At 43.0% G+C, this 27,618-nt stretch overlaps 5 protein-coding genes across 6 annotated transcripts; 2 read left to right on the top strand and 3 right to left on the bottom strand.

Annotated features, from left to right (window-relative positions):
- Positions 1-319: 319 nt before the first annotated feature.
- Positions 320-5,876, bottom strand: abtb1 (ankyrin repeat and BTB (POZ) domain containing 1). Of its 2 annotated transcripts, none has more exons than XM_076100661.1 (12): positions 5,632-5,876; positions 4,969-5,031; positions 4,822-4,877; positions 4,500-4,644; positions 4,217-4,376; positions 4,045-4,090; positions 3,753-3,869; positions 3,344-3,456; positions 3,155-3,253; positions 2,890-3,057; positions 1,763-1,963; positions 320-1,652 (listed from the first exon to the last, which is right to left on the bottom strand). In XM_076100661.1, the coding sequence occupies exons 1-12, from the start codon at positions 5,685-5,687 to the stop codon at positions 1,446-1,448; spliced, it is 1,431 nt and encodes a 476-aa protein (XP_075956776.1). In that variant the 5' UTR covers positions 5,688-5,876; the 3' UTR covers positions 320-1,445. The 2 variants fall into 2 exon arrangements, with proteins under 2 accessions (XP_075956776.1, XP_075956782.1); XM_076100667.1 differs by having other exon boundaries at positions 5,680-5,876.
- An 893-nt stretch (positions 5,877-6,769) lies between these two features.
- On the bottom strand, positions 6,770-10,344 carry LOC142950723 (deoxyribonuclease-1-like). Its single transcript, XM_076092311.1, has 9 exons — positions 10,264-10,344; positions 9,916-10,004; positions 9,751-9,837; positions 9,547-9,659; positions 9,156-9,268; positions 8,232-8,389; positions 8,024-8,120; positions 7,822-7,936; positions 6,770-6,917 (listed from the first exon to the last, which is right to left on the bottom strand). The coding sequence occupies exons 1-9, from the start codon at positions 10,342-10,344 to the stop codon at positions 6,796-6,798; spliced, it is 975 nt and encodes a 324-aa protein (XP_075948426.1). The 3' UTR covers positions 6,770-6,795.
- A 750-nt stretch (positions 10,345-11,094) lies between these two features.
- Positions 11,095-14,813, top strand: LOC142959384 (keratin, type II cytoskeletal 8-like). Its single transcript, XM_076100639.1, has 9 exons — positions 11,095-11,687; positions 11,837-12,045; positions 12,162-12,222; positions 12,650-12,745; positions 12,843-13,007; positions 13,229-13,354; positions 13,624-13,844; positions 14,365-14,411; positions 14,537-14,813. Exons 1-9 carry the CDS (start codon positions 11,424-11,426, stop codon positions 14,617-14,619), a joined length of 1,272 nt encoding a protein of 423 aa, XP_075956754.1. The 5' UTR covers positions 11,095-11,423; the 3' UTR covers positions 14,620-14,813.
- A 1,158-nt stretch (positions 14,814-15,971) lies between these two features.
- On the top strand, positions 15,972-20,514 carry LOC142959373 (NACHT, LRR and PYD domains-containing protein 3). The gene is made up of 9 exons (XM_076100629.1): positions 15,972-16,129; positions 16,325-17,930; positions 18,019-18,180; positions 18,268-18,441; positions 18,535-18,708; positions 19,294-19,467; positions 19,558-19,731; positions 19,812-19,979; positions 20,071-20,514. Exons 2-9 carry the CDS (start codon positions 16,336-16,338, stop codon positions 20,138-20,140), a joined length of 2,691 nt encoding a protein of 896 aa, XP_075956744.1. The 5' UTR covers positions 15,972-16,129; positions 16,325-16,335; the 3' UTR covers positions 20,141-20,514.
- Positions 20,151-26,657, bottom strand: LOC142959395 (ceramide synthase 5-like). The gene is made up of 10 exons (XM_076100650.1): positions 26,282-26,657; positions 25,084-25,186; positions 24,812-24,942; positions 24,603-24,660; positions 23,836-23,886; positions 23,606-23,698; positions 23,093-23,221; positions 22,405-22,511; positions 22,103-22,259; positions 20,151-21,185 (listed from the first exon to the last, which is right to left on the bottom strand). The coding sequence occupies exons 1-10, from the start codon at positions 26,455-26,457 to the stop codon at positions 21,042-21,044; spliced, it is 1,149 nt and encodes a 382-aa protein (XP_075956765.1). The 5' UTR covers positions 26,458-26,657; the 3' UTR covers positions 20,151-21,041.
- Positions 26,658-27,618: the final 961 nt, after the last annotated feature.

The raw sequence follows: 27,618 nt of genomic DNA, 5'->3' as shown, positions 1-27,618 counted from the left end.
CAAACTTTTCATCACCTCCCTAAAGGTCAACGAGCAGACAGCCCACACAGAAACAGCACCACAGCCATTAGAACTCAAACTCTGTACTTATTTTATCATATTCATTTATTTCACACTCGCCTCCCTTTGTGTGTGTGTGTGTGTTTGTGTGTCCCACTGGCTAGCTAATGGCCGCTGCTCTGCACACTCTTAAAAGTCATGGCAGCATATCTACTAGTTGTTGATATTTCAGTCAGGACCAAAGTGGTGGACGTCATGAATTATGTAAGTAAAACCAATGAAATGCAAAATTCATTAAATAATCTGAATAAAACACAACTCTTGCAATACCACGTTTAATTGCCAAAACCAGGAGCAGTTATCTTTCCATTTTTTTGGGATGGTGGATTTTACATGCAAACATTTCAGCGTTATTTTCTTGTGCGCACACTGGGCAAGAGAGGTTTGTCGCATACAAGCCATCAGGAAATTAGTTTTTCCATTTAAGGTTTAAATAAAGGGGAGGAAAATGTTAAAGGGGAATAAGTGCATCAATAAGTAATAAAGTGTGAAACAGGAGCAACGTAACAGGTCGAAGTTCAGCCGCCACATCCAATCAAATCCATGATAAAAGTTGAATGCTTCTGCACATGAAATACATAATAAAACTATATTCTATGTAACTTAACATAAAAATTGAGGTTAAAAACATTTTCTGGATGAATGAACTGAACCTCTACTCCACCGTTCCGTCTTTTTACCCAGAGTTATCGAGTGCGTGTCGGTGCATTGGTGACATGCACTCGTTTGGCTTTCTAAGAGCATTACAATTAAATCTCATGGAGCTTAAATTGAGGGCTGGTGCTGAACTTTGTTGGGGCCAAAGTACAGTTTAAAAGAGCTAAATAACCAGCTAGTCTAAATTCTAGCAGCTACAAAATGATGCCTAAAACAAAGCCATGCTTGTGTAAATACATCATACACAATGTCCTCAAACAGAACTTGGTGCTATATACCAAATGTCTTTTGATATGTCTTACTTAAAAAAGTATTTAAAGGTGCAGTCAGTGATTCTAATCCAGTACTCTCTTTGTCAAAGATCGGTGTTCATACATACAATCGGCAACAGGGGGCGCTCATGCTCGTGCACAGGACAGGGAGGAGGACTTGGATGAATAAAGAGAAACACAGTGGAAGTGAGAGGGATGCTAAATTCAAAGTAAAGGATTCGTTCAGGGGTCGAGTTCAAACATCCACAATATTTCTCCAGAATCGCAGACTCCACCTTAAAAGCGTTCTCTGAATATGCATCACAACAGTCTTCTGAAAATATATATATTCTGTACAATATACTGTAAATAAAATAAAACCCACGGAGACGAGTTTCCTCTATGTTTGCACCACCGTAGATCCCCTCCCAAAGCATAAAAACTTAAAAACTTCAAACCCGCAACCCGTCGAGCCCCTCAGCAGTAAATATTGATGCTGCAGAGCAACTCCTCCAAGGCCTCCAGTTTCTGATTGGCCTCCTCTATCGCGCTGTAGGTCTGCAAGTTGCCGGTGATGTGGTAGCGGATTTCGTCCACCAAGGGGACGGAGTCCGTCTCCTGTCGCTCCTCCACAGACGCGGCGTCCTCTTTGATGATCTCTGCAAACTCGGCCTGCTCCACCAGCTGTGACAGACAGGTAAGACAGGTGGGAATTTATCCTGAGGGGTGGGGGTGGGGGGTGGGGGGGGGGGGGTGAGCATGGCTGACCTGTACACAGAGAAACAGACACCCACCCGCTCAATGATCTTAGCCATGAACTCTGTGCAGTTATCCTCCAGCCGGGAGAGACGGAAAAGCTTCGCCATCTTCCACATGTACAGAACGTTGTCCTCGCAGATCGTCTTAGAGAGCGTCTTCCCACAAAGACGCTTCAGCCCGGGCAGCAGATACATGTCGGCCACGCACAGCACGTCAAACACAATCTCTGTTATTAGCTGGGAATAAAAAATATATACATATATTCAGTTAGGTAATAATGATGAGCATTCAAGTGACATTAACAAAATGGTAATATTAGTGTTCACCATCACTGGTTACATTGTAAAAGATAATGAAAATGTTATTGTACTTTTTGGCAGATGTCCCCACTCAATATAGAGTTTTAAATATTTAGTATGTTGCATAGGTCAAGGATGCAAACCTGTCAGGGTGTGAACATCTGAAGACCCATAATAACTATGGTTATTGGATAGTAATGTAAGGTCGGGATCCCCTATACCGCAGTGTTAATAACAACATATTAGGAGAGCGACATACACAAATGGTAAAATTAAACAACGATTTTCTTGTCCCAGACACACATATCCTTAATAAAGGCACATACAAAAATAAATAAATAAATCAGCGTGTGAAAAAAAGTTTTACTGCTGATCGTTATTGGCCGATATTCAATAAAAAAAATGCAATCGGGAGATCGGCGTTCGCCGATAATGCTACATTGTGAACAACAAATCTGTGTGGAAATCGGCAGGAGGAGAGCTAGCAACGTAGCTAACAGCTAACAGCTAATATAGGGAGGCGCCATTCAGTTACATTATGATGCGTTCATGCTCTATTTAGTATAAATGAACATTTGGTGATGTGTTCAAATACAACAGGAAGAACTCTTAAGAAATAACTTGTTTTTTTAATCTACCTGCATATTTAAGACACTCCTTTACCCTCACACACTTTGTTTCTTTTATACAAACTCATGCGGAACCGTAGGAAACCAGTCCGTCGGCCACAAATTGATCCATAAAAGGTGGCGCTTCTGTTTCATTGTCTCTTTTAAGACTCCTCAGCTGGTCGACTGACAAGCAACAATTTAAAAAAATGTTCTTACACAAAATAAACTCGTTGACAGAAATTGTGCACTGACCTCTGTGTCATCGGTGTAGATGTAATACATGACGTGGATGAATATTTCATGGGAGATGTTGTGTAAAGTAATCACTGGGGTGCTGGGCTGGGACTGCAGCTGTTCTCCCTCACTGAAGTGGTCCTCCAGCAAGGCTTTAAAATAATCACTACGCCCGCAGAAAAACGCCTGGAGACACAAACACACAGCAAATCTACATATTCATTTTAATGGCGAGAGGCTGTAAAGTAGCCGTGAAATGTTGCGTGAGCTTTGTTGTTCGCACCTTATGGCACAAGAAGTTGAAACCGTCGACTCTGAAGCAGATGTCGGGATAAGTAGGGAAGCGGTCGACTCTGTTAAAGGGAAGTTCACCAAATCCAACCTGGGGAGAACCGACAGGGAAGAAGAAACAGGCTCAATAAACTGCTACAGCAGCAGCAATCCTGTTTTTTTCCTGCCGTCGCCTCCTTACTCTTAGTTCAGTGGGAAGTGCACAGTCGGCTAACTGGGCCATCTCCTCCTGAAGTTGACAGCTGTGAGGATCCAGGCTGAGAACCTTCACACAGATTCCCGGCTTGTTGGACACTTGATGAGGACAGAAGGAAAGACGAGACAGACGTCACTCGTGTGGAGAAAAAGTAGTTCCAATACCAATAACGGAAATGCCTCGGATACAGACTAGAATGCAGAGTCGGGTATCAATGAGCACTTTAGTCTATGCACCGATCGGATATCACGTTATTATAGAATTCATCTGCTCATCTACGCTACACAGAAACAACAACAACAACGTGTCACATCCTGCCCCAAACTATGACGACACACCTGTGGTTAAACACTCTGGTGCATCCTATTGTTCTCCCTGATAATGTTACACTTACCAAATTCATACAGCTGCTTGCATTTATTCTCCAGCTCCTCCATCAGATCTTCCATCTTGCACTGTTTGGCAAGTCGTCTGCAGTCCTCCACGAGGCTTATATCAATATCCATTCGTCCTGTAACATTAAGAAAGAAACATGAATCAAAAGAGTTGATTTTCCATTAAAATAAACGATTTTTATTGGATTTCCAGAATGATGAATCTTTGTTTTTGACACATTTATAAACTAGTACAGACTGAATTTTCCTGCAAAGTCTTAAAACTGTTCAGCCTTAATATTTGGCGCTCACCTGTATAGGAATATTGCAGAATGGCTCCAAAGGCTGAAGGGTTGATCTGAAAATCAAAACGGCTTTTATCCAAACAGATGTAGACACAATGTGCCTGCATGGCTGTATAATAGACACGACCATCTAATAACAAAGCTGATAACAGAAGTAATCAACGTATATTTGTCTCTACCAAAGGGTGCTTGAGGGTGATCAAGGTCTTCCCTTTCCATTTGCTCTCCAACATATCAGTGAAGTACTCTGAGCGTGCGCTGAGAATGCAGCGGTGGGCCGTGAATATTTGTCCGTGAACCAGGAACTTGACGTCGCTGTGTGGACCCTGCTCCAGTAACCTAGAGCAAATGGAGGTATGCAGGTTTTTACTGTGAACTACTAAAACAAAAGGAGAACGAACTGTTCTGCCTCCAGCTCTGTAGAGGAGGAAGTGGATCATTTACACGAATGGCCAAACGCACATGTGCAGAAAGTAGTTGAAGTCGTCCCGCTGCATGGCGCGCACACTGATGCACTTGTAGTCTTTGAGCAGACGTTGAACAGACTCGTTCAGAGAGCCGTACATGCACCGCTCGCCATCAAACGTGTTGGCTTCACACTTGGCACCTGAAAGCAAAGCAAAGAAGACAAATACATTATATCATTTTAGCCAACTGCGGGGTGTGTGCATTCAATGACACCATAAAGCAAACACCTGGCAGAGACCTGCACTCTACTGAGAGCGCCTATCTACTTATGTCTGCAATACTTAATTATTCATTAATTATTCATTAACAACCTTACCATTAGCCAACAGGTACTGGACAAGCTCCTCATGACCACAGAGACAAGCATAATACCTGGAGAAGAAGAGCGTTCACATTTTAAGTTGTTAGGATGATGAAGCCGTGTTAGCCAGAGAAGTGGGCCGCTCGACTAAGTTGTACTTACAAAGGGGAGCTGTCCCATTTATCTCTTACATTGAGGTCCACGTCTCTTTGTTCAACAAGGTATCTAGGAGAGGAAATAAAAGAAATGAGAGGTTACACAGATGCTGGCATGTAAATATCATATGTGTACAGATGATTCAGGTGGCATTTAATGATGCATTCAGGATCTCTGTGCACAAATGGCCTTAACACAAAGGTAAACACAAGGTATTCATCCTGTCTTTTAATCACTGTGGATTGAACTGCAATGAGGACACCTCTATGTTGTCCTCGGATTGTCTTTATCATTATTATTTTGTTATTTGACATGGATAATATGTGTCTGATATGAAGCTGAAATGAACATTTGTAAACCGAGCAGCTGATTTGCACGTAAACATTAGCTAAAGTTACCAGCTGGGTCATCAACGCTAATGTTAGCAGCCCTTGTTTACCTCCCACTTCTTTGCAAAACAAACATTGCAGTTAGCTTTGAGTTTAGCTGCAATGTTCCGTTGTGACTTGTTGAAAACAGAAAATGCTACCGTTTTACCCCCAGAAGAAGCTAAGTAAATAAGCTCAAGACTGTTGTTGTTGTTGTTGTTATTTTTAAACAGGGTAGGAAGTAACGTTGGTGCAGCCATCTGACATAACACACACACACGTCAGCCGATCCGTCGGTTACCTGACTCTACACACGTCGCCCTTTCTGCAACTACTAAACAGATCGTACACATCCATGATCCCCGCTGCGTTCTCGGTCCTCTGTGATGCATTGAGGCGGCCTGTCTACCGGACAGGTGAGCGCGAGGATTCGGTGTTAGCTCGATCGACACTGAGGAAGTGGTTGGCTCGCGGTCGCACACCTTTTTTTTTTATTTTTTTGCACGGTTGTTTACAAAACTGCTCGATTCTTTCGGGGGTGGTGGAAGTGCTCCGGCAGTCACGTGACTAGATTTCGTCTACTTCACGTGGTGTAGAGAATAACGGGGAAAGTGAAGTTTAGTATTTCCCTGCAACAAATAAAACGTACGTACCGCTGTATCTTTTTATTTTTTTGAAATACCACCTGAGTGTTAACTCATTTGACAACAAGCCATATTCGTTGTCATGTCTAACTGCAGGCATGAGTGGCAGCTCGTGTTCTAACGACTGTAGACCACTGAAAACCGGAGCTCACGTGGGTCACTTGAACGCAGCACACGTCAGTCGTTTCTGCCTTCTACTCGTTCAAAGGTTTTTATCTTTTAATATTCAAATCCACATGAAGGCGCTCTTTAACATTTGGAAATGTGGGCATATGAGATATTGAACTTAGTCATTCATAAACTGTTTTCTTTAATTCACTCCTTAAGTTTTTTAATTTTCTATTTGAATTTAGCTCTCTTAGTTAGTCTACTGAACAACTATAGAAATATATATATAGATATATTTGTGTGTATGTGTTTTATACAAATTAACTACATATGTTCTGTAGATGCTGCTAATGTTTACCTGAATTCTTTGTATTTTACATTTTGTCAATAAAAGAAAAGCCTTTCTGAAATAGACTTATATGTTTACACTGGTTTAGAAATAGCTTACCTTCTATTTAAAGTTGACAGATTTACGTATCATAATAAACTCGTTCATCTCCCTGTTTTTATTTGGTTTTCTATAAGTCTGGAAGACAAACTGCACCACCATTCATTCTCACTGGGGCCAGACTTGTATTGTAGCCTAAACAAGCCATATCAGGGCCAAATCACAATCAAAGGACAACATTCGTGTATGACACCAATTATTTATTCATTTTTGCAATATACATTTCTAAATTACACAAAAGCCAGTCGTGTTTGAGATCTTCTTGTCATTTTCTCAGTTGGAGTTTGGCAAGCCGCTGTTTCAAAATGCAGATCTGAAGTTGAAGTTTTTCTCGCTCCAGCAAGAGATTTTCCTTCTGCAGTTCCAACACATCGGCCTGCAGGCTTTCTGTGAGTAGAGAACACACACACACACACACACACACACACACACACACACACGGCCTAATTAGTAACAGTGGGTGATAACTGTCACTGGAAAGAATTCTTCAAATATGTGTATAGGCTATTGAATTCAGCTTCTGATGAGTGAAATGCTTTTCTCCTGCAAATATGGCCTCAGTGCATTGTCACAGACCTTATAAAACCTAATAAAACATAGATTCTGCATGTTTTCACCGTTTAAAAGGCACAGGGGTAACTCAGTACCTACAAACAAATATGCTCTTGTTTCTTCTTTGGCCATCCTCATCTATTTGAACCCATTTTAGCAGCATTACTTGTGTTTTCAATTCATTATGATTAGATTTAGCAACTGTAAATTATTCACGTGGTAAATCAAACTCGGTTACGAAGATGTTGGAGCATCAAAATGGGTTTTACAACAATAGAAAGAGGGTGTAATAGATCTCACTATAACTAGCTGGAGTGTTATAACTGCAGTTTGGTTGTTTTTGAAATGGTTAAATAGATGCAAAAAGGTCGGATTCTGGTCTTGACTCATTTCTGACGTAGTTACAACGTTTAGCAATACTTGTTACTATGTTTTGACCTGAGATTTCTAGACAATGTGAAGCCGTTGCATTGATCAAACACAAAAAAGTAAAAGTTCCAAGTTTAGATCATGTGCATTCAAAAAAAAGAGCTTTTCAAAAGTAAAACCTTAAGTTGAGCTGTAAAATAGTTTTACAAAAAGCTCAAATTCCAAGCATTCTTTGTCATTAGTTGCGCTCGTCTTTCACAAAGGCCACACTGCTCTGTAAATATCTAAAGAAGCAAAGTAGGTCAGCTCCTGTCTGTCTGTGACGGAGAGAATTACAGTTTGGCTCCTCAACTTGTGACAGCTCTGTTACCTGAAGCTCGCCGGGTATCGCCAACGTCACATCTTTGGAAATCCTTCGTCACCCAGAAAGGAGGAGCTTTACGTAACTCCACCTCGACGGGGTAGTGGTCGCTGACTCTCAGGGCCTGCAGGAGGAGGAACAACACTGAGCGATACAGAACATGTTGTCAGATTAGATTAGATTCAACTTCGACAAAGAGGGACAAACTCACCATTTCTTCCGTCATAGCGAACTCCTTGTGGAAGTTGAACGGCTTGGCTGAGTTTGGCACAAGGGCTGCCAGCATATCTTCTCCGTACACAACAATCCTGTTGCACATAAGTTCACTCCGTTATTTCATGTACATGTATAATGATGATATGTACAGTTTCTCTCCTCCTTGGAGTTGCATGAATGTATTTGTATCAGTGCAGACATGCCGGTCGTAGGAGTGGTCGTTGGAGGTGTTTGACGTGGTGTCCACGTCGTCGCCAATCAGCCAGTGGAAATTCTTGTCGCTGCGAATACGAATCCCCTTCATCTCCTTATGGGTGACATGCGCACCATCGGCTTTGAAATCCCCGAGGATCATTATGTTCTAGAGGAAATCAGATACGTCCATTTTAGTGCCAATACAAGCTCTTGTATCCCTTAGTGAGGATACGGAGAAATCCCATCAGAAGATCCAGGTTACAACATAATTCAAAGATAGTTTATAGGCCATGTAATTGGTGTGATTCCTCTTTTTATAAGAGTATGAAATAGAAATATGTCTTGTCATGAATCTTGAACTAAAGCTCTTCTTTCAGTGAAACAATATTACATTAGTTATCAAAAGAAGATCACAGAGAATAACTTAAATGTGTGTGATTTGGTTCAGTAGTTTTCCAAGAGTCAGAAAATAATAAATGCTTTAGGACAAACCTTTTTTATATATTTGATGTAGTGTGAAGTTATTATAACAGTAATATTAGGCTATCTTGGCTCAATTGTTGAGTGTCAAGGGATCAAATAACATAAAATGACACTATAGGCATTCAGGAGTTGAGCTAAGCAAGTGAACTAGGGAAGCCCTCAGTCTCACACTTTGAAAACCTCTGGTCTACAGCATATTAACGCATCTTTTGTGGCCATTATTTTTCGTGGGGAACTTGTAATAATCCTGCAGGTTACACCTTTTGCCTTTTACCAGCTATTTATTGGTCCCACATCTCCACAGAGACCTGGCTCCATCGTGGCGTCCCAGATCAAGCTGCACTTTACTGTTGGATCGCAGGACAGAGCGGACTCTGTGTTGCATAATGAGAATAAATGGTCCTTAAACCCTTGAATGTTATTGTGACCCTGTTGATGATGCCACTCACATCGGTTTTCCATTTGTCTTTGACCACCAGGAAGACCTCGTACAGCTCATCCAGCTCTCTCTCCGCGTCCCACGGTGTGGCGTGGACCGGGATCAGCACTACGTTCTTCAGCACTGCAAACGTAAACAGCCCTGTAAGCCACAGACGCTCATCTCTACGATAACATGCCCCATCACGACATATCTCACGCGTGTGGATGCACACGGCTCGACGCAGACTGATTTAACTTGATAAACCTGCCCTCTGCTCCCTTCTTCATGTGCATGTCAAACTAAATCTGTCTCATTCACCTTTTGAAAAAACAAACAAGTATAAGTACAAACATGTATGGACGTGACTCAGACGTGTCGCTACACACGGATATCTATAACTCCCTGTTGTTCAGACTGACCCGTGTCGCGTGGTTTGAAGTGGAGAATGTACGGCTCTCTTGCAAAAGCGTCCACGTCGTTCACCTGGTTGTCTTCGTATTGGTAGCAGTCGATCAGGTCGACGACGTCGTCCCTTCCAGTGAGGCAAAAAATAGATTTTAGTGCAGCTGTTCGGTGGTGACGCTACAGGAGTGTTGCACTCTGGCGACGTGATTTGATCTCACCTGTACAGAAACAAAAACTGTTCCTTGTATCTGTTCCTCCCCAGGCGGGCGCTGAGCTGCAGAGCGTAGTGATGGGTCGTGTTGACTCTATGACAGTATCAAAAAAACATATATCAAACAAAATCTTTCACTCATTCAGAAATTAATAAAGAAAAGTAAACTCACTTGTTCAGTTCTTCCAAGAACGTTTTAACAGAAGCTCCGCTCACATCCACCACCTCCAGAATCACTACGATGTCGTATCGAGACACAATCTACAAAACACAAAAGACAAAAGGAATGCTTTTTGTTTTCTTTCATCCAAACTTGTGGCAGCTTCATCAAAGACGGCTAATAATCACACTGGTATGATCCAAGACTCATTATCTTCATATCAAACACCCACAATGACTGTTCCTTCTTGGGCTGCTTCCCTAAAAGTCACACCAGTGGCACGAACTGCGCATTTCTAAAAACTCAATGCTTATCATTACTGATCCTCAGCTGTGTGATGTCTTTGCTGATGCGTTTTACCTTAACGAGAGCTGACAGAACATCTGGATCGGAGACTTTGGTCAGCCCAAACCTCTGTACGTTGAACGAGGCGATCTTCATTATCCGACAAGAGAAGAGCTAATAGAGACATTTTAATTTGAGTAAAAATACGTTTGTAAAATTGCTTTAAATATACACACACACTCACACACACAGTCTCTCCCAGCGTTACTTACCTCGATGGCACAGCGTCAGTCTTGACAAACCTCCAGAATAAACCCACAACTGGTTGTATGAGAGGATTCTTTTCTCTGTAGTTGTTTTTTTAAAGGGAGGCGATGATTGGGTAATCAGTCTGAAAAGAGACAGAGTTTGAAAAGAAAGCAGCAAAGATTGTTTGACACAAAGAGGACAGCCCAGTTTTTTTTATTTACAACCGGCTGCCACCAACAATAGTTTTCGACGTAACATTTAACAATATGTCTGTAGCAAGAATGTCAACATTTTGACTGGTATTGACTGTTTTTGTATTTGGTGTATTCTGATGTTCAACAGTAATAATAGACTATCTTGGCTCAGTTGTTGAGTTTAGTTTGGTTTGTTTGATCCTAAAGGCATCCAGGGATTGATGTGAAACTACGCAAGTAAAGGGAGGGTGAGAGGCGCCTTTTTCCGAGGGGAGGCACACAGTCTCAGACTTTGAAAACCTCTCGTCTACAGTATGTTAATCTTTACCAGCAATTGTGACCCTGTTGTTTAAAAACACAACTGTACACTACAGTGAAACCTCATTTTGGCATAAAACCAATATAAATATTTGTCCTGATTCCACAGGTGTTTTTTAAATGTATTATCACTGATGGTTTTGGTTGATGACTTCTTGGATCACAATTCTGACTTTTCTCGGAATGCTCAAATGCAGCAAACCCGACACCGCAAAGCCAGTCTGAATTCCAGCGTGACAACAGAAAACAATGCAACTTCCGTTACGGTGGTAGGTGGGAGAACAGGCAGCATGCGTCTGACTGGTTCACCCACATTGGGGGAGCCGCATAACTTCCCTATCGCACCACACCCAACCCTGCCTATAAAGCAGACCCCAAGAGATAAGACGATGCACACACAGAGCTCAACCACCGCCCGGCCCTCTTCGTCCTCCATCCCAGCAGTGAGAGAAAAAACCTCCACACAGCACGACCATGAGTTTGAGGAGCAAGCGAAGCAGCCGCCAGGGACTACACACGTCTCCAGGGGGCTTCAGCAGCGTGTCCATGGGGTCCTACTCCATCCCCAATATCAGCATCAGGGCCAACCATGGGGCCCCCATTACAGCCGTGAGCGTCAACAAGAGCCTGCTCACCCCGGTTAACATAGACATCGACCCCAACGTCCAAGCTGTTCGCACCCAGGAGAAAGAGCAGATCAAGGGGCTGAACAACCGTTTCGTCTCATTCATTGATAAGGTAAGAGGAAATTTAACCCTGATAAAACATTTGCATTTTTGGCATTTTAACGTATATTTAAAGGCCAACGACTTCTATTATGTCTATACAAGTTCTGTCAAGTATCTGATAAGTCTGATTTGGTTGGTTTCTACCTACGTCTGCCACAGGTAAGATTCCTGGAGCAGCAGAACAAAATGCTGGAGACCAAGTGGAAGCTGCTGCAGGGACAGACCACCGCCTCCTCCAACGTTGAACCCATGCTCAAGTCCTACATCGCCAACCTGCACAACCAGCTGGAGTTCATCAACAACGACAAACACAGACTGGACATGGAGAACAATGTCGCGCACAGAAATGTGGACGACTACAAGACAAAGTGAGAATGCGTTGTGAAAAAGAAACTATTAAACGTCTGTGAACTGTGAGCGTCGGTGGTAATTAAGTGCAAACTGATACCTGCATGTGTAATGTGATATTTGTGGGCTGTTTCAGGTACGAGATTGAGATCAACAAGAGGAATGAAGGAGAGAACGAGTTCGTCATGATCAAAAAGGTACAGTATGCAGTCATGATAGACACTGATGAATGGTGATCCCTTTTAAAGTTAAACTCTTTTATATAAAACTCATTACATTCACGGTTTTCTAAGCATTTTCTCTACTAATACTTTTTCTTGTTGGCCTTTTTCTAACTGCCTTCCTTTTATATTTACTTTGTTTTTCTCATACTAGTTTTATTCTATTTTGTATATCAATTTCTTTGTATCTTATTATTTCATTGTTTTTAAATACCTGTTATTTCTTTGTTTCTCTTGTGAAGCAATTTGAGCTGCATTTTATGTCATTAAAAGTGCCATATAAATAAAGCGTATCATTATTTTAGTGCAGCCGCACATTTGAAACATGAAATGCAAACGTGTCTGTCAAAAGGTTTAAGAAGCACTGACAGAAGGTTGTTTGTTTTTCTCTGGCTGCCTGCAGGATGTGGACGCTGGCTACATGTCCAAGGTGGACCTGGAAGACCATTTGTCTTTAATCAGTGATGAAGTCATCTTCTTCAAGACTCTGTATAACGAGGTACACATCCATTAAACTAGTACGATGTAAGAAAATACATGCAGAATGTGAGGATTATGTCTTCTTACTGTTGTTCTATTGTTTGGTTAAAAAAAAGGAGCTGCATGAGCTGCAGGAGAGCCTGAAGGAGACTTCTGTGGTGGTGCAGATGGACAACTCCCGCGGCCTGAACATGGATCAGGTGGTGTCCGAGGTCAAGGCTCAGTATGAGGACATCGCTGCTCGCAGCCGCGAAGAAGCTGAAAGCTGGCACAAGAGCAAGGTAAAGAGCTAAAACACGAGGGATTCAGACTTACAAGTAGCCGTTTGTGTAATGTAATTTGTGGTAAAAACAAAGTTTCTCTTTTAAACTACAAACATGAAAGGGGTCAGCAGTTATCCAAAGCTCATGCATGTACTAGAATACTAGAAACCACTCTTGTCAAACCTGATAATTACTGATCTCGTCAATTTGTTCTTTGGTTTGATCTCTGCCGGCACCAGTTTGACCAGATGAGTGCTGAGGCAGACCAGTATGGCAATGAGATGCGCAGCACCAAGGGGCAGATATCTGAATTCAACCGAATGATTGCCCGCCTGCAGACTGAAATCCAGGCTGTAAATGCACAGGTGAGTGAAAAGGTTCATGGAGTGCATAATAAGGTGAAAGTCAAAGGCAACTGGACTTGTTTGGTCATGAAATTTGACAGATAATGCATGCTTTAAGCCTCAGGTGTTATAAACCAGGAAAGAATAAATAAATCAACTTTAGTACAACCTTAGTACTCCTCCTCAGGGCAGAGTTAAACACATTGACTCATGTCAACCCTCTATTTTAAAGGGGTAATCTGCATGCTCAAATCTTGTCGAATCCTCCCGCCACCTGCACTATTTCCTAGCGCACCAACCTCGAGGGCCAGATAGCCGACGCGGAGCAGCGCGGGGAGGGGGCCGTGCAGGACGCCAAGGCTCGCATCAGGGACCTGGAGCTGGCTCTGCAGAGAGCCAAGCAGAACATGGCTCTGCAGCTCAAAGAGTACCAGGAGCTCATGAATCTCAAGCTGGCCCTGGACATCGAGATCTCCACCTACAGGAAGCTGCTGGAGGGAGAGGAGGAAAGGTGCGTCGCATTGGCAGAGATCTCTGCCGTGTCAAGTTGTCACTACATAATAACTCACTGGTTGATGTGTAATTTAGGCTTTTAAGGGCTTTTTAAGTCCATACACACAGCTTCAAAACTCACATGCCACTATATCAATGCTTACAGTTTTCTGTATTTGTATATGTGACGTGGCAATTTTGTAATCCCACTCTGACAACGAGGAACGAGACAGAAATCTTTCAGTTTTGTCACACTTTTAATGCTCAGAACATGGTACACAGGACAAGTGTTAGGTTGAAATGTGCACCCAGATGGGACGTTGTTGTCTCTCTTTATACATTAGAGAAGGTTCACTGGCCTTCTCATCATCTCCTGATGACCTCTGCCTTGGTTGAGGCCATCAGGCCAAGATTCCTTAAGACAAAGGTTACTTTGTAGGATTCAGCATGATCAAACATAAAGGAAGTGAACATGATTACACTGTGCATGACCAGAGGAATTCCCCTGACTCATGTAGTTCCTGCTTTCTCACTCACAGACTTGGACAGCACTATATTGTCAACATCCAAACAGTTGCCTCCAAGTGTAAGTATTGTTTTAAACAGTTGTTTTTTTACCCCTGGCATTAGGATGGGTTGCCCGCAGTGTGTGTGTGTGTGTGTGTGTGTGTGTGTGTGTATGTGACATTTCCACTCTCCTCTTCACTACAGCCACCCAAGTAAACAACCACCAGTCGCGCGGGCAACATGCAATTCTCATCAAGACAGTGGAGACCAATGGCAGAACATACTAAGGCAGAAAACAACACTGCAGCACATTAGCCAGCTGGATCACTGTAACAATGTAACCCTAACATGAACCTCTTTGTGACCTACAATGAGCCAACTGCACCATTGAGCCACATGTGTGTATTTTTTGTTTATTTTTCTCCTCCTATTGGATATCACATTCATTACTGTGTTTACAATAAAGACGTTTCCAGCTGCATGATCGTTTGTGTTCCTTTTTTCTTGAGTGATAATCAGGCGACAACCTCCGGGTCTGTAAAGTGAAGCCAATGCTGAAGTGTCTTAAACCTGCATTCTTTGTAATGGCCATCAGGGGGCGACTCCTCTGGTGGTAAAGAAGTTTATGGTCTCAATCTCTAGTTTCAAGTCTTCTTCAATACAGCATGATATTCATTGAGTAAATTATGGTCCATGTAGAGTCAAATACACCACTTTATTGTTAATGTCGAACTACATCATATGCTGTAGGTTGGACGATAAATTGAAATGGCTCTGAAGTCTGGTGGACTGGCAGCTGATACTTCTGTATCTCTTTCTCAGACAGAAACAGCGTGAACACACTGTGGCCGGCTGGGTTTTGTCTTTTAATATCCTTTTGACTTTGAACCTCTTGTCACCAATATCACTGATGCTCAATATATGGGTCCCGATGATATTCTGGGTGGTTTTAATCACGGACTATAGAGCCCTCCTGTCCTGTCCGTGAACAAACCGGTCCAGTTTGTAACACTGTGCATGTCTCACACCCCTGTAGCTCAAAACCTCGTCCCAGCCTTCATTTAATAGCCTTGAACCTGCTCCCTATGTAGATATGAAGGGCTCATTCTAACCTAATAAAAACACAACAATTCTTAGTTTCAGGTGATTATACACAAATGAAAACATAGTTGTGAATATTATATTCCATTTCTGCGAATAGATCCCACTAAATGCTACACGATGTGCCTTTAAGAACAAGTCCAGTGTTATCAGATAAATGTACTTTGAAAATAGCTCCTATTAGCTTCAACATTATTGGATTGTGATCAGACAATTGATGGTGGGATTAATTTTGACTACGTCATCTACTGCTGGGTAGTTTAATCTATACTAACACGTTAAAAAAAAAAGTATATTTTGTATTAATAATCTGGATCTGCAAAGTAACTAAAGCTGTCAAATAAATACAGTGCAGAGTAAAAAGCAAAACATTTCCCTCTGAAATGCATTAGAGTAAAATATGAAAAAATAAAATACTTGTAACCTTAGTCACGTGCAACCCCTGAGCTTGATTTAGGAGTGCATTAAAATAGTTCGGTCACATGACACTCCATGGCCGTCTGCAAGGCAGCGCGCAGGGCTTGAAAACACAAAGTATTTCCTGTTTTGTGCTGGGCGCGGTTTTCTTGGCAGTTAGCTCGAGCGCAACTCCTGCTCCGTTCCCAGTGCAGACGTAACCCCGACTATTAAAACATCTGTCTGCTTTTCATAAAGATATTTAGTCTCACTTTGTTTCCCCAGTGGAATTTCTACAAGGTAACTGCTCTTCCACTTCCGTGTTTTGACAGATTCCAGATGTGCATTGTTACTAGACAGTTACTGGACATGTTGGCTAGACAGCTTTTAATGTCAGGAAGTACAGTTAATGATTGTCTATTTGCAGACATGAGTTGCATGTTTTTGTTTTCTGCAGACTGACAATTCCTTTATTAACTGCTTTATCTTTTACAGTGACTTACAACATGGACAAAGACGCTGTGTTGACTCACATCCTGAAGTCAAATGACACGTCAACACTTCTTGGAGGAGAGCTGCCTGTCAGTGTGATGAAGAACAATAAGTACATCTCCCCGCTGACCGCTGAAGCCCAGGGGACGGACAGAAATGTGGACGACAACTGGCCCTCTGTCGATGGCGCCGTCCACACTGCCCTGTCTGATGGAACCAGGACTGTAGTGCTGGTCGGCCCTGAAGGGTCGGGTAAAACCACTGCTCTGGAGAAGCTAGTTGTGGGCTGGGCCAAAGGGGAGCACCTCCAGAACTTCTCCTTTGTTTTCCACTTCCGGTTCAGGGAGTTGAATTCCCTCAATGGGACGCTCTCCCTGGAGACATTAATGCTGCGCCACCACGGCCGTCTCCCTCCAGAGTCCGTGCCCCAACTCCTGCAGAATCCAGAGGGTGTGTTGTTTGTTTTTGATGATCTGGATCAGTGGAAACACAGCTTGGACCCCTCCGTCCTCCCCCTCTGCTCTGACCCCGGACAGGCGGTCCCCGTGTCCTGCTTAGTGTCCAGCTTGCTTCACGGATCACTGCTGAAAGGAGCCGCCTTCTTGGTGGCGTCCAGGCCGGTCGAGTGTCAGAAGTTTCTGAGTGGCGCCCGGGTGCAGGTGTTGGGGTTTCTGAAGCCACAGAGAGAAGCCTACTTCAAGGGGTTCTTCTTCGCTGACCCGGCTGCTGCCAACAAAGCAAGAGTACACATGGAAAGCACTCTAGGCTTTTATGATGTCTGCACCTCCCCCAGATTTTGTTGGACGGTTTGTTCCGTCTACAAGTCTCTGATGGATGCTGGAGCAAAGCTTCCTGAAACGCTGTCTCAGCTGTACGTGGACATCCTGGTCCACCTGATTCAGATGCTCCAGCTGAAAGAGGCCCACAGCAGAGACCTGGTGTTGGCCCTCGGCAAGATGGCGTCTCATTGCCTCCTCGACCAGCGTTCGAGTTGCACCAAAGAGGAAATGGATTCGTTTGGTCTTCAACGGTTTCTCACCTCGGTTGGCAGCTTCCTGCGAGTAGATGGCGACCGGTCGGACGGACGCGTCTTCTCCTTCCACTCCCAACTGATGCAGGACTTCATCTTGGCCACGGCTTTCCTTTTGGACACGTCGACGTCCGAGGGTGTGGAGAAGATGTTGGAAAAGCACAAAGGCCATGCAACGTTTCTAGATGTCTTCTTGTCGGGGCTCTCGGGGCCACTTCAGCGCAGACCGCTGGAGACCCTGCTGGGAGAGATGAACTCTGATCGGATCACCAACTTCAACCACTGGTTCAAAAGCACCTCTGAGGTGACGCTGAAGGAATGGTACAAGGACAAACACCACCGCTGCTTCCATCTGCTTCTTCAAGCTCAAAACGAGAGTTTGGTGAAAGAGATCGTCACCCCCTCGGCACGGATCGGCATCAGCTACGGAGACCTGAACCTCCAGGACTGTGCGGCCCTGAACTATGTCGCCACGTGCCTCGGTAAGATGGAGCTGTTGAATCTGTACCGAACGAGGAATCTGACGGAGGAACAAGCGGAGACGCTGGCTCCGACTATGAGCTTGTCACACAAGATAAAGTAAGTCCACGTGTCTCGGCCTCGATCCATTTCCTGCGTTCAGTACGCCGTCGTATGTAAGATCGCTCCGTCTGTTTTCCCCCCACAGTTTGACGGACAGCTCCTTGAGTACCGATGCGGTCCCTCATCTGGCCTCGGCTCTCAGCAGAGGACTCACCAAGGAGCTGGATTTCTCTCAATCCCACCTCGGAGATGAGAAGTTCAAAATTCTCTGCGCTGGACTCAGAAACTGCAAGCTGCACACATTAAAGTAAGATTAAAGGGATTCTTTTAAAATGTGCCTTCATGTCAACAGACATTAATAAATCCTTGATGTTTTGCTTCTTATTTACTTCAGACTCCGAGCATGCAAACTGACCGAGGCGATCTGTGGAGATCTGGCGTCTGTCTTGACCTCAGGCGCCCCTCAGTTGTGTGTGTTAGACATGCCGTTCAATCAGATCGGGGACCAGGGCTTCGTGAAACTGTGCAAAGCGCTGCAAAGTCCTCTCTGCAAACTCCAGGAGCTCCAGTATGTACTTTATACTGGGCAGTATTAGTATTACAAGTCTTGTTTTTTGTCAGAGTTGTGTATTTATCTTTTGAATTGTTTTGTTTATTTAAGGCTACAAAAGTGTGAGTTGACTGCTGCATCCATGGAGGCTTTCTCAGCGGCTTTGTGTTCGGGCCAATCGGAGTTGAGAAAAGTGGACCTGACGCAAAACGTGATCGGTGAGAGGGGAGTGAAGGCGTTGTGCGAATCCCTGCAGCACCCGCTCTGCAAACTGCAGGGCCTCACGTAAGTCTGTGTTGCAACGAGATGAAAAAAACGCGAAAAAAAGGACATGATTTGAATATGTTACTTAAAGGCACAGCGTGTGTCAGCGCAGAGGATTGTGGGCCAGAAAAACATGCTGGAGTTTCATACTGCAAAATGCCCCCAGATGCAGAACATCCTGGTATGTTTGACACACTATATATCAGGACATGCTAAATCTTTTCCTGGCGTACTGAATAGTATAGTAATATGGTTATTGGAATGCACAGAGTATCTGGTTTGTCCATTCTGGGCTACCGTAGGAACATGGCGGACTCCGTGAAGAGGACCCGCTCCCTATGAAGGAGGGCTGGGCAATACGGCCAAAATCTTCAAATATTATTTTCTCATTTAATGAAGAACTTTGGAGCAAAGCAATCACATTTGTTCGGATAAATTGGAGTTAGTATGTGCTCGTTAGTATTCATTTAGATTTCTGCCCCTAAATCCAACACACTGTACCTTTTTAACACCTAAATAAAATCCATAATTTGTTTGATAAATCGTACATTCATATCCATGTATCCATATTTTAATTAACACCATTTGTGTATCTTTTTACTTTAGTCTGTTTGACTGCGAGTTGACCGCAGAATGCTGTCCTGGTTTGTCGGAGGCCTTGATGTCGGAGCACTGCTCCCTGTCTGAACTGGACCTGTCAGTGAACGAGTTGTTCCAGGAGGGGGCGCTGCTGCTCTGCCAAGCCCTCCGTCGACCTGGATGTCCAATGGAGAAGCTCAGGTGGGGTCACAGCCCATTCAACGCTCCTCTCCAGTGATGAAGTACCACCTTTCACAAACATTTAAATGTGTATTCTGCTCCACCCTGCAGCTTGCAGCGATGCGAGTTAACCCAGCCCGTGTTCGAGGAGCTGGGCTCGGTGCTGAGAGGTGGCTCTTCTCGACTGAAGTCCCTGATCGTCGGTATAAATGAAGTGGGAGACCAGGGGGTCAAACACCTCTGGGATGCTGTTGCACATCCAAGCTGTCTGCTGGAGGAGCTGGAGTGAGTTGATAATTGTAAATAAAACAAAAAACACTCCTTGTACTGCTCTGTATTTAAAATCTGCCTCTCTTTGTCGATAGTGTCGAGATGACCGGTTTGACGGACGACTGCGTTCAGGACTTGTGTGCCGCTTTGAGAGCCAACAAGACTCTGAAGAGCCTGGAACTGAGAAACAACTTGCTGACGGACGACTCCGTCCCAGCCCTCGTCAACGCCATGCAGGACAGCGACAATATGCTGGAGATGAAGTAAGCCCCGATTCACTCAGACTAGAAACCATCTAAAACATGAAGTTTAAACATGTTGAAACAAACAACTGCTGCTTTCTGTCTCTTTCAGCCTGAAGTACAACGACTTCAGTGAGGACGTCTTTGAGATGATGGACGAGTGTGACAAAATCAGATACTGAAGACTGAGGATTTGTCTCGGACTGCTTACGTGCAGAGTTTATTTTTTTTAAAGTTGAAATGATTAACAGAAAAAAATAAACAATTAATCACCAAAAGTTATTTTAAAATCGTATTTCAAGAAAAAATGGCACATTCACTGATTCCAGCTTCTCAAATTAGAAGTTTGCTTTTGCTTTTCTTGACAATATGTCAAAGTAATTGAAATATATTTAAATTTGGACTGCTTAGCTGACAAAATAAGAAATATAATAAGTTTACCTTCAAGAAAATGCACTCTTTTTGCTTTATTTTTAGATCACACAGATATAATAAGGAAGATTAAAATGGTTGTCAGTTGCACGTATATAACAATAATAAAAATCCTTCACATTCATTGCTGAATTTGGTACAATCATGTTTTATTAAGAAATCTTTGGCATGTTAAGAGAGATTTTGCTTACGGGACAGTAAGCGGTTTAAGGCAGATTGCAGTGACTTTGTTTTACAGCTGTAAATATATTACCAATTTCACAAATAAAATGTATTTACATGTAGAAAATGCATTTTGACAATAGCAGTGTTGACATGCTCAGTTTCCATTTCTAACTTCTACACACACACACACACACACACACCTACACAGCTCTGTCTACTCCTGTAAGCAAAAAGCAGGTGTCAACCTCACACAGTGTAAACCCGACTCAGTAAGATGGTCTTTATTCCACACAGAAGGGTTTCCCCTCTGTATCCAAGTCCACTCTCCATTTCTACGACTCAGCAAATCTTTCTGGTTGAAAAAAAAAAGTTTCAGGTCTTTTTTTTTGGTGTTTTTTCAGGAGGTCAAAGTGACAAAGTGGGTCACACAGACACTCAGCAGGTGAATAAAAGCCTCACTGGAGATGAACATCCCCCTCATGGTGCTCAGTGGTCGTGAGCGTCTCCGTTAAGGTTGCTAGTGTGGCCGATGTCCTTCGGTTTGAGGGTCTGACTGGGATTTTTACTGGAAGTGGAATAAATCTCCTCGTCCGTGCTGCTCTCGACGTCGCTGCGGTCGTCTTTCGCCACCTGCACAATGAAATACAAACGGGATTAAGACGGTTTTACTGTCAACTGGAATACTGAGGAAACAAAACGTCACGTCATTTTTTTATACTTTTTTTTTTAACACAAAGTACAGACGAGGCCGTTGGTAATGGCATTGGTTTTTACAGGTGTTTGGTGATAAACCAAAGTATTGCATTTATTTAAATTGACCTAATGATGGAAAGACGAAGGATCACCAAAGATGGATGTCTAAGCCAAATTTAGTGGAAATCCACCCAATAGTCTTTCTTTTAACCCATCATGTATCGGTCTGATGATGATAAGCCTCTAAGGGACAAAGGGGTTATATTTCTAGGGTTCCAGTGTAGCTAGCAGATATCCGGGTCAAGACTTCCTTTTCTGTGCGCCGCTCGTCGTTTACACTCAAAATAGCAACTCCAGAAGCGAGAGACGAGAGTTGAGAGACGACGTGCACAACCGGATTGTTTCACAATCAGCCAGCTAACAAGCTCATTTTAAACCAATGAAAAGCTAAATCACTGTCCCTGGGATTACAATTTATTTTGCTCTCCACACGGACTTGTTTACCTGCATTCAACCAAAGCCTGCTCCAACCTGATTGGTCGATAGTGCTCAGACTACAAAATGAAACTAGGAACGCTTCAGATGCTAAAATCTTAACAGATTCTACACGTGAATGCAGAATGTGTTCGTAAAGATTATCCAATAGTCGTCGAGACAGTTTACTAAATGACACAGAAATGTCTCATGGTGGCGCCAGAAGAGACGTCCGAGGAATCACCAAACTCTGTCGTACTCATCCTGCGGGGACCATGAATTTTAATATCAATCTAACCAATAGTTGTTGACTTGACGATGCCATCCATGAAGCGATGCCGCCAGCGTGACTAAAAACCAAAACGCACAGTCACACTGACCTTCCCCTTGAATATGGCTTTGATAGCGATGCGAGCGATGAGGTAGAACCAGATGATGTGAAGAGTCTGCAGCACCAACAGCAACCCATTGAGCAACCACCAGGTCTGGTACGGCCCAACGATCTCCCAGCTCTCAATCAGAACGCTGTAAACAACCCTGCAACACACAAACACACACACACATGTCAGAGGAGCTGTTATTAAGCCACTGATTCAAAGTAGAGATGCTTCCAATAGTTGAACATGTGACAAGTAGGCAAAAGAAAGCAATTTGGTTTGTAAATAAGTCTCATTTGACTCACCAGAAAGGATAGATGACAAGTCGAGTGAAGAAGAAGCTTATGCTGAACACCACGAACAGGCCGTCGCATAGCCTCTGGTACTTGGCATAGTTGGCCAGCTTGGCAGCCTTGAGGAATAGATAAGGAATTAAAATGATTCACTGTATGAAAATATCACACACAAGTATCTCCAGTTAGCTCGTCACTAAGAAGGCTAATGAAAGGAAGTAGTAGAAGTAGCTCTAGTCTACTTTTACTACTACTGCTACTTCAGTAATCGGTTGTTTTGCTCTTCGTTGAGTAAAGTCTCTCTTGAGTTGTTTTTAATGCTTTTTAAAAATTCTACATGAATTCAAAGAAATGTAAGAACCCATCTTAAGACTTTAAAGTGGCGCTTTCGTGCGATTCTTTGTGGAGAAACTCAAGTTTTCCAGATCAGTCGATTAAGTCAACGAAACCGATTAGTCGATAACAATTCTACTTGTGCGAGTCTGCTAACAATATATTTGGTCGAGGACAACCCAAACTCGTTCTGCTACATTTTCAGTGTGTCCACTGCGTCATTGCACTAATAACTGATGCGATTGTGTGTTTTTTTTCCCCTGTCAGACAGGTCGTACAAGTAGCTCCACAGCACAGCGGCGGTATCATCCCCGTCTGCTCCATGTTGCGCAACGTTAAGAAAATAAAAAAAGGAGAAATTCTTTACCTCGAGGAAGACGTCGGATGCATCGTGCACGCACATGACCAGAGTGCCAACTCTTAACATGTTGTTGGCGTAGGAGATCGTGATGAGGAATATGGTGGCGAGATGGTGGACGAGCATGATGATGAAGTCCTGTCATCGGGGGAATGAGGAGAGACGACAGGGAAGAGGTAAACGAGGATGCGAGGGAAAAAAACAACACCTGCAGCCAATGTGAACAATGAGGTAATTGAGTCTCAATCCCGTTAATTATGCATCCACCAAACAGGCTGTCAGTTAAGTTACGTCACCAACTGAAGGACTTGTGTAAATACCGGGATGGCAGGCTGAATCTTTACACACAGGAAGACCTGTGAACCTTTCCCGTCCAACCTGTTCTGCCAGAGCGCATCACAAATAAGCTAATTCTCATACACTGGTGACATATAATGCCGTGAAAGCTGGGATACGAGGAAAGCCGGCGAACCGGCATCCAACACAAGGAGGCAGATTCGGGAGGGGCCGTTGTTTACCCACCTTACGTTTAACGTCTATGAACTGGGAAAACATCAGAGACCAATAGAAAGCGAGCTCGGCCGCGTAGTGGGTGAACTGTTCAGAGCTCTGATGCTGTTTGGATTGAAACAAGAAAAATAAAACACCTTTAAAGAACATGAAGCCTCTCTGGCCGGCAAACAATATGGTGCTGTAAGCAGCTGGATGTGATGAAAATGCAGTTAATGAAAAAAGTAATAATAACTATTCACCTGAAACGGGTAGTTGTACCAACACTTCCTGGTGTCCCACGTCCAGGGCGACTGACAGAAACAGATGAAATGTTCATATGATTACATCACCAATCATACACAGTATTAATAAAAGCTAAAGTTGTGGAACTATCGACTCACTTTTATCGATTTGCTTTTTCTTTACAGATGGTATATTGTTGTCTCCATTTTAATGATTTCATTTTGCTTATATCGTGATCTTAAATCACTTTTTATCATGTTTTTATTGTAAAGCTTGTTTAACATTGTTTCTTAAAGGCACTATATTGATAAAAGTATTATTATGCAACACGTCAATGCAACAGCATCGTCCTTTAATTCTCTTTTTAAGACTCACTTATCGAATGGCTTTTTCTTTACAGATGGTATATTGTCGTCTCTATTGTAATGATTTTATTTTGCTTATATCTTGATCTTAATCACTTTAATCATGTATAAATTTTATGGGTGCTATATCAATAAAATTATTATTATGCAACGGTATTGTCTTCCTTTAAATCCCTTCTTAAGACTCAATGTAATCTAATTTTTCTAAACTCATATGTATATGTGTGTGTATATATATCACTATTTTAACAATTCTATCTCTCTTATATCCTGATCTTGATCACTTTTATCATGTTTTTATTCTAAAGAACTTTGTAACATTGTTTTTGAAAGACTGCTACTTAAATAAAGTTATTATAATTATTATTACGCAACACTTCAACGCAACAGTATCAGCATCGTATGCTCATTCAACTCACCCCCCACAAATGTCGAACGGCATAGATGAAAATCCCAAAGTAGAACGTTAACCGCCACCTGAGAAAAGAAAAGAAACCAGAGCAATGCAACTTGTTGTCTTCTTGAAGAGCAGAGGTGAAGATGTTGAGATATTTCCACAGGATAAGTGGGGTCACCACAGTCCTCAGGGTTCGACTACACACTACACAGCAGCGAAGCAGGAACTCACATGCTCTCGCAGAACTTTTTCTGCATGCTGGGCCTGTCTTGGTTCCGACGGACCCGAAACCATCTCTGTATTTTCCGCTCATCCCAGTCCAGCTGCTTGGAGAGTCCCTCCAGTTGCCTCGTGTCTGGACACTGAGGAGAACAAAAAAAGAAATCACTTGCTTTTCCATTCTCTCTACACCACCAAGCTGCTCTGAACACATCAACTGTGCCCGTGTCGGTGTATTCCAGCGTGTAGAGGAACATTTAATGGCCGACGGGACGAACACGTACCGCTTTGGACTGAAACACTTTCTCCAGGACAGCATTGGGCTGAGCTTGTCGAGGCACTCCCGCCTGAATCTGAAGTATGTGGGCACAGGGCTTGGCCACTAGCCTGTATACACACACAGATAGAGGCACAAAAAGAGAGAGAGAGAGAGAGGGGGGGTGTGGGGTGTGGGGGGGGGGGGGGTTAGGGATGCGGGTGACACAGATGTGGTATTTAGAGAGACAAAGACAAGGAGAGAGAGAGAGTCAGGGAGATAAGTTAAGCATGCTGTACCGGCTTTAGGGACAGATGAACCATTAGCTAAGATTTGCCTCGGACTTTCGAGTGTGCAGTTTACCTCACACAGAGTAATGTTCGACTTTGTCTCACAGGGAGCGGGGGAGAAAGAGAGAGAATCTAAAGACAAGCACTGGGAGGGGATCCTGGGGAATGTAGCACCTAGTCTAAACAGAGCATGGTGACCTGTGTCATGTGAGGATATGGGAGACAGGGATGGGAGGGCTGCCTCCGACCACAATACTGATGTGTGTCACATGCCCAGACACATATGATCAGGTTTCAATCCCACAACACGACACTTCTCCCTAACGTGGAGAAGAAAAGACTGAATGAATAGACTTTGGACTGAGGAATACAGATGTGTGTGTGTTTATTTTATTTTAAAGCACATAACCCAGGCTCAGTTTTCACAAAATAAAAAGTGCCCAAACTATCCTGCTGAGCAAGGTAGGGCCTACACATGTGGTTCATGCCAGTGGGAGACTTCATGTGTCATCACCTCTAAGGAATGGCAACACTATTAATAAGAAGCTAAGACAAAAGACAACCAGGAGAGGATAAGCCTACAATTAACTGTCACGTGGAGAAGAAGTCCCACCTATGGAGTCCATTTGTTTAAAAAAAAAACTAATGTAATTTTACTTTAACGAGGAGCAGCTTGGTTTTTTGTTTTTTTTGGTTGAAGCCTGCAGAGAGTTGGTTCTTCTTCAGTGTCAAGAGAGTTTGCGTGCGTAAAGAATGAGTCATGTATTAAAGCTTGTTGCAAAGGGTTTGGTGGCTGTTTTTTGTTTTTTTCCACTCTTTTTTCGGAGCAACAGTTGCCACATAGGCTGAAGCTTTCAACTGTGCACGCACACGGGAGCACGCATCCAAATAAAGAATAAAACAAGAAAAACCAGCAACAAACAAGGACAAGCGTACCTTTCAAACAGCAGCCTTAGCATAAACACTATGACAGCCAGAGGTAGTGCGTAAAGTAGGTGTCGGATTCTCGGGTACTCCACACCAGGTGGTGGTCGCTCCAGGTCCGCCCATGTAACATTTTCGGGAAGCCAAAATCTCTCACTCCAAATCCAGGCTGAGATAGAGGAAGTCATCGGGGAGCAGACAAAAAAAACACTCGATCAAAACAGTAAAAAGCTAAATAGGGAAACAAAAACAACAAAAAGTTACTAGTCGAGCATCTGGTGGCTTAAGTTAAATAACGGAAAACACCGTTTGGTGGGATGTGTCCACCTCCTCCCGCTAACACCGACACCGACACTGAGAGTATCACTTCTGGTTTTTAGACCGCTAGCTCGACACGTAACGCTGGAAGTCTGCAGGGCGACACCCACCTCATTATTAGGCAACTTTCTTTCTTCTTTTTTTTTTCAGAGATGTTTTCCACTTGAAGGATGAACACACGGTTGTTTTTGCCTCTTCAGCGTCATTGTTAAAGTAGAATTGTGTTTGGAATGTAACATTATCACATCAAATGCGGGTGGCTGTTAATGTTGTGTGGCTCCATGTTGGAGTCGATGGGAATGAGAAGGAGGATAAAGCAACAAAAAGGGCTTTGAACAGTGGGAGAAATAACATTAATGTAAATACAAGTGAGTCGGAAGTGGTGATTAAGGGACAAATCAAAAAGATATGGCAGAATAAAGGGAGTAAAGGAAGATATCTTTTAAAAATAAACCATTGGAGTGCAGCTTCTAGTGGACGAACTAGGAAAGAGGAGATGATTATAACAAGACTGAGGAATGGCCATACTGGTCTTAATAGTTTCCTCTATGTTATTGGAAAGCATAACAATAGAAAGTGTGCATTTTGTGAAGAAGAAGAAACTGTGGACCATGTTTTATTATCCTGTCAGAGGTACGAGTCAGCGAGGGAAGGCATGAAAAAAGGTCTAAGATTGATGGGAGAGGAACATATAATTAATGTACTAAAGAATAGCTTTGGTGACAAATGTTGGGAACTTCTTCTGCAATATTTAGAGTTAACAAGACTAATGTTTTTCTTTATTATAGAGGATATCCTTAGTCCACACTCCAGATTGGTGGGTGGCGGTAATGCACCTGAAAGATTGCCAACCGCCATAAAGATCAAAAGAAGAAGAAGAAGAAGAAGCAGCATTTAACGTTAACTTGAGCTAATTGTTTGGTGGTAAGTTTGGACAGTTTAAATACTTTTAAAATATTGTTTAGACACATTTCAACTTGTAACTAAATATTAAGTAAGGAAATAAAAGGTAACAATAAAAACAACTAACG

The sequence above is a fragment of the Anarhichas minor genome, unplaced genomic scaffold, assembly GCF_050575085.1.
Source record: "Anarhichas minor isolate MPS153535 unplaced genomic scaffold, ASM5057508v1 ptg000003l, whole genome shotgun sequence".
Taxonomy (NCBI): Eukaryota; Metazoa; Chordata; class Actinopteri; order Perciformes; family Anarhichadidae; genus Anarhichas; species Anarhichas minor.
Note: the sequence above shows the minus strand (reverse complement) of the source record. Positions and strands in the feature narration are given on the sequence as shown.

Bases quoted from the DNA above. Each gene is read 5' to 3' on its own strand.
- abtb1 (XM_076100661.1), bottom strand. From the start codon at position 5,687: ATGGATGTGTACGATCTGTTTAGTAGTTGCAGAAAGGGCGACGTGTGT. The intron at 4,377-4,499 runs GTGCGTTTGGCC...CATTTGCTCTAG, and splicing joins TTCAACTACTTTCTGCACAT to GTTACTGGAGCAGGGTCCAC. The intron at 3,870-4,044 runs GTGAGCGCCAAA...TTAATGTTACAG, and splicing joins TCTGCAATATTCCTATACAG to GACGAATGGATATTGATATA.
- LOC142950723 (XM_076092311.1), bottom strand. From the start codon at position 10,344: ATGAAGATCGCCTCGTTCAACGTACAGAGGTTTGGGCTGACCAAAGTC. The intron at 9,660-9,750 runs GTGAGATCAAAT...CCTCACTGGAAG, and splicing joins CAGTTTTTGTTTCTGTACAG to GGACGACGTCGTCGACCTGA. The intron at 8,390-9,155 runs GTGAGTGGCATC...GATTTCCTCTAG, and splicing joins AAGACAAATGGAAAACCGAT to AACATAATGATCCTCGGGGA.
- LOC142959384 (XM_076100639.1), top strand. From the start codon at position 11,424: ATGAGTTTGAGGAGCAAGCGAAGCAGCCGCCAGGGACTACACACGTCT. The intron at 13,008-13,228 runs GTAAAGAGCTAA...TGCCGGCACCAG, and splicing joins AAAGCTGGCACAAGAGCAAG to TTTGACCAGATGAGTGCTGA. The intron at 13,355-13,623 runs GTGAGTGAAAAG...ACTATTTCCTAG, and splicing joins TCCAGGCTGTAAATGCACAG to CGCACCAACCTCGAGGGCCA.
- LOC142959373 (XM_076100629.1), top strand. From the start codon at position 16,336: ATGGACAAAGACGCTGTGTTGACTCACATCCTGAAGTCAAATGACACG. The intron at 18,442-18,534 runs GTATGTACTTTA...TGTTTATTTAAG, and splicing joins TGCAAACTCCAGGAGCTCCA to GCTACAAAAGTGTGAGTTGA. The intron at 19,468-19,557 runs GTGGGGTCACAG...TCCACCCTGCAG, and splicing joins TGTCCAATGGAGAAGCTCAG to CTTGCAGCGATGCGAGTTAA.
- LOC142959395 (XM_076100650.1), bottom strand. From the start codon at position 26,457: ATGACTTCCTCTATCTCAGCCTGGATTTGGAGTGAGAGATTTTGGCTT. The intron at 24,943-25,083 runs GTACGTGTTCGT...TGTTCTCCTCAG, and splicing joins AAGTGTTTCAGTCCAAAGCG to TGTCCAGACACGAGGCAACT. The intron at 22,260-22,404 runs GTGAGTCAAATG...TGTGTGTTGCAG, and splicing joins CTTGTCATCTATCCTTTCTG to GGTTGTTTACAGCGTTCTGA.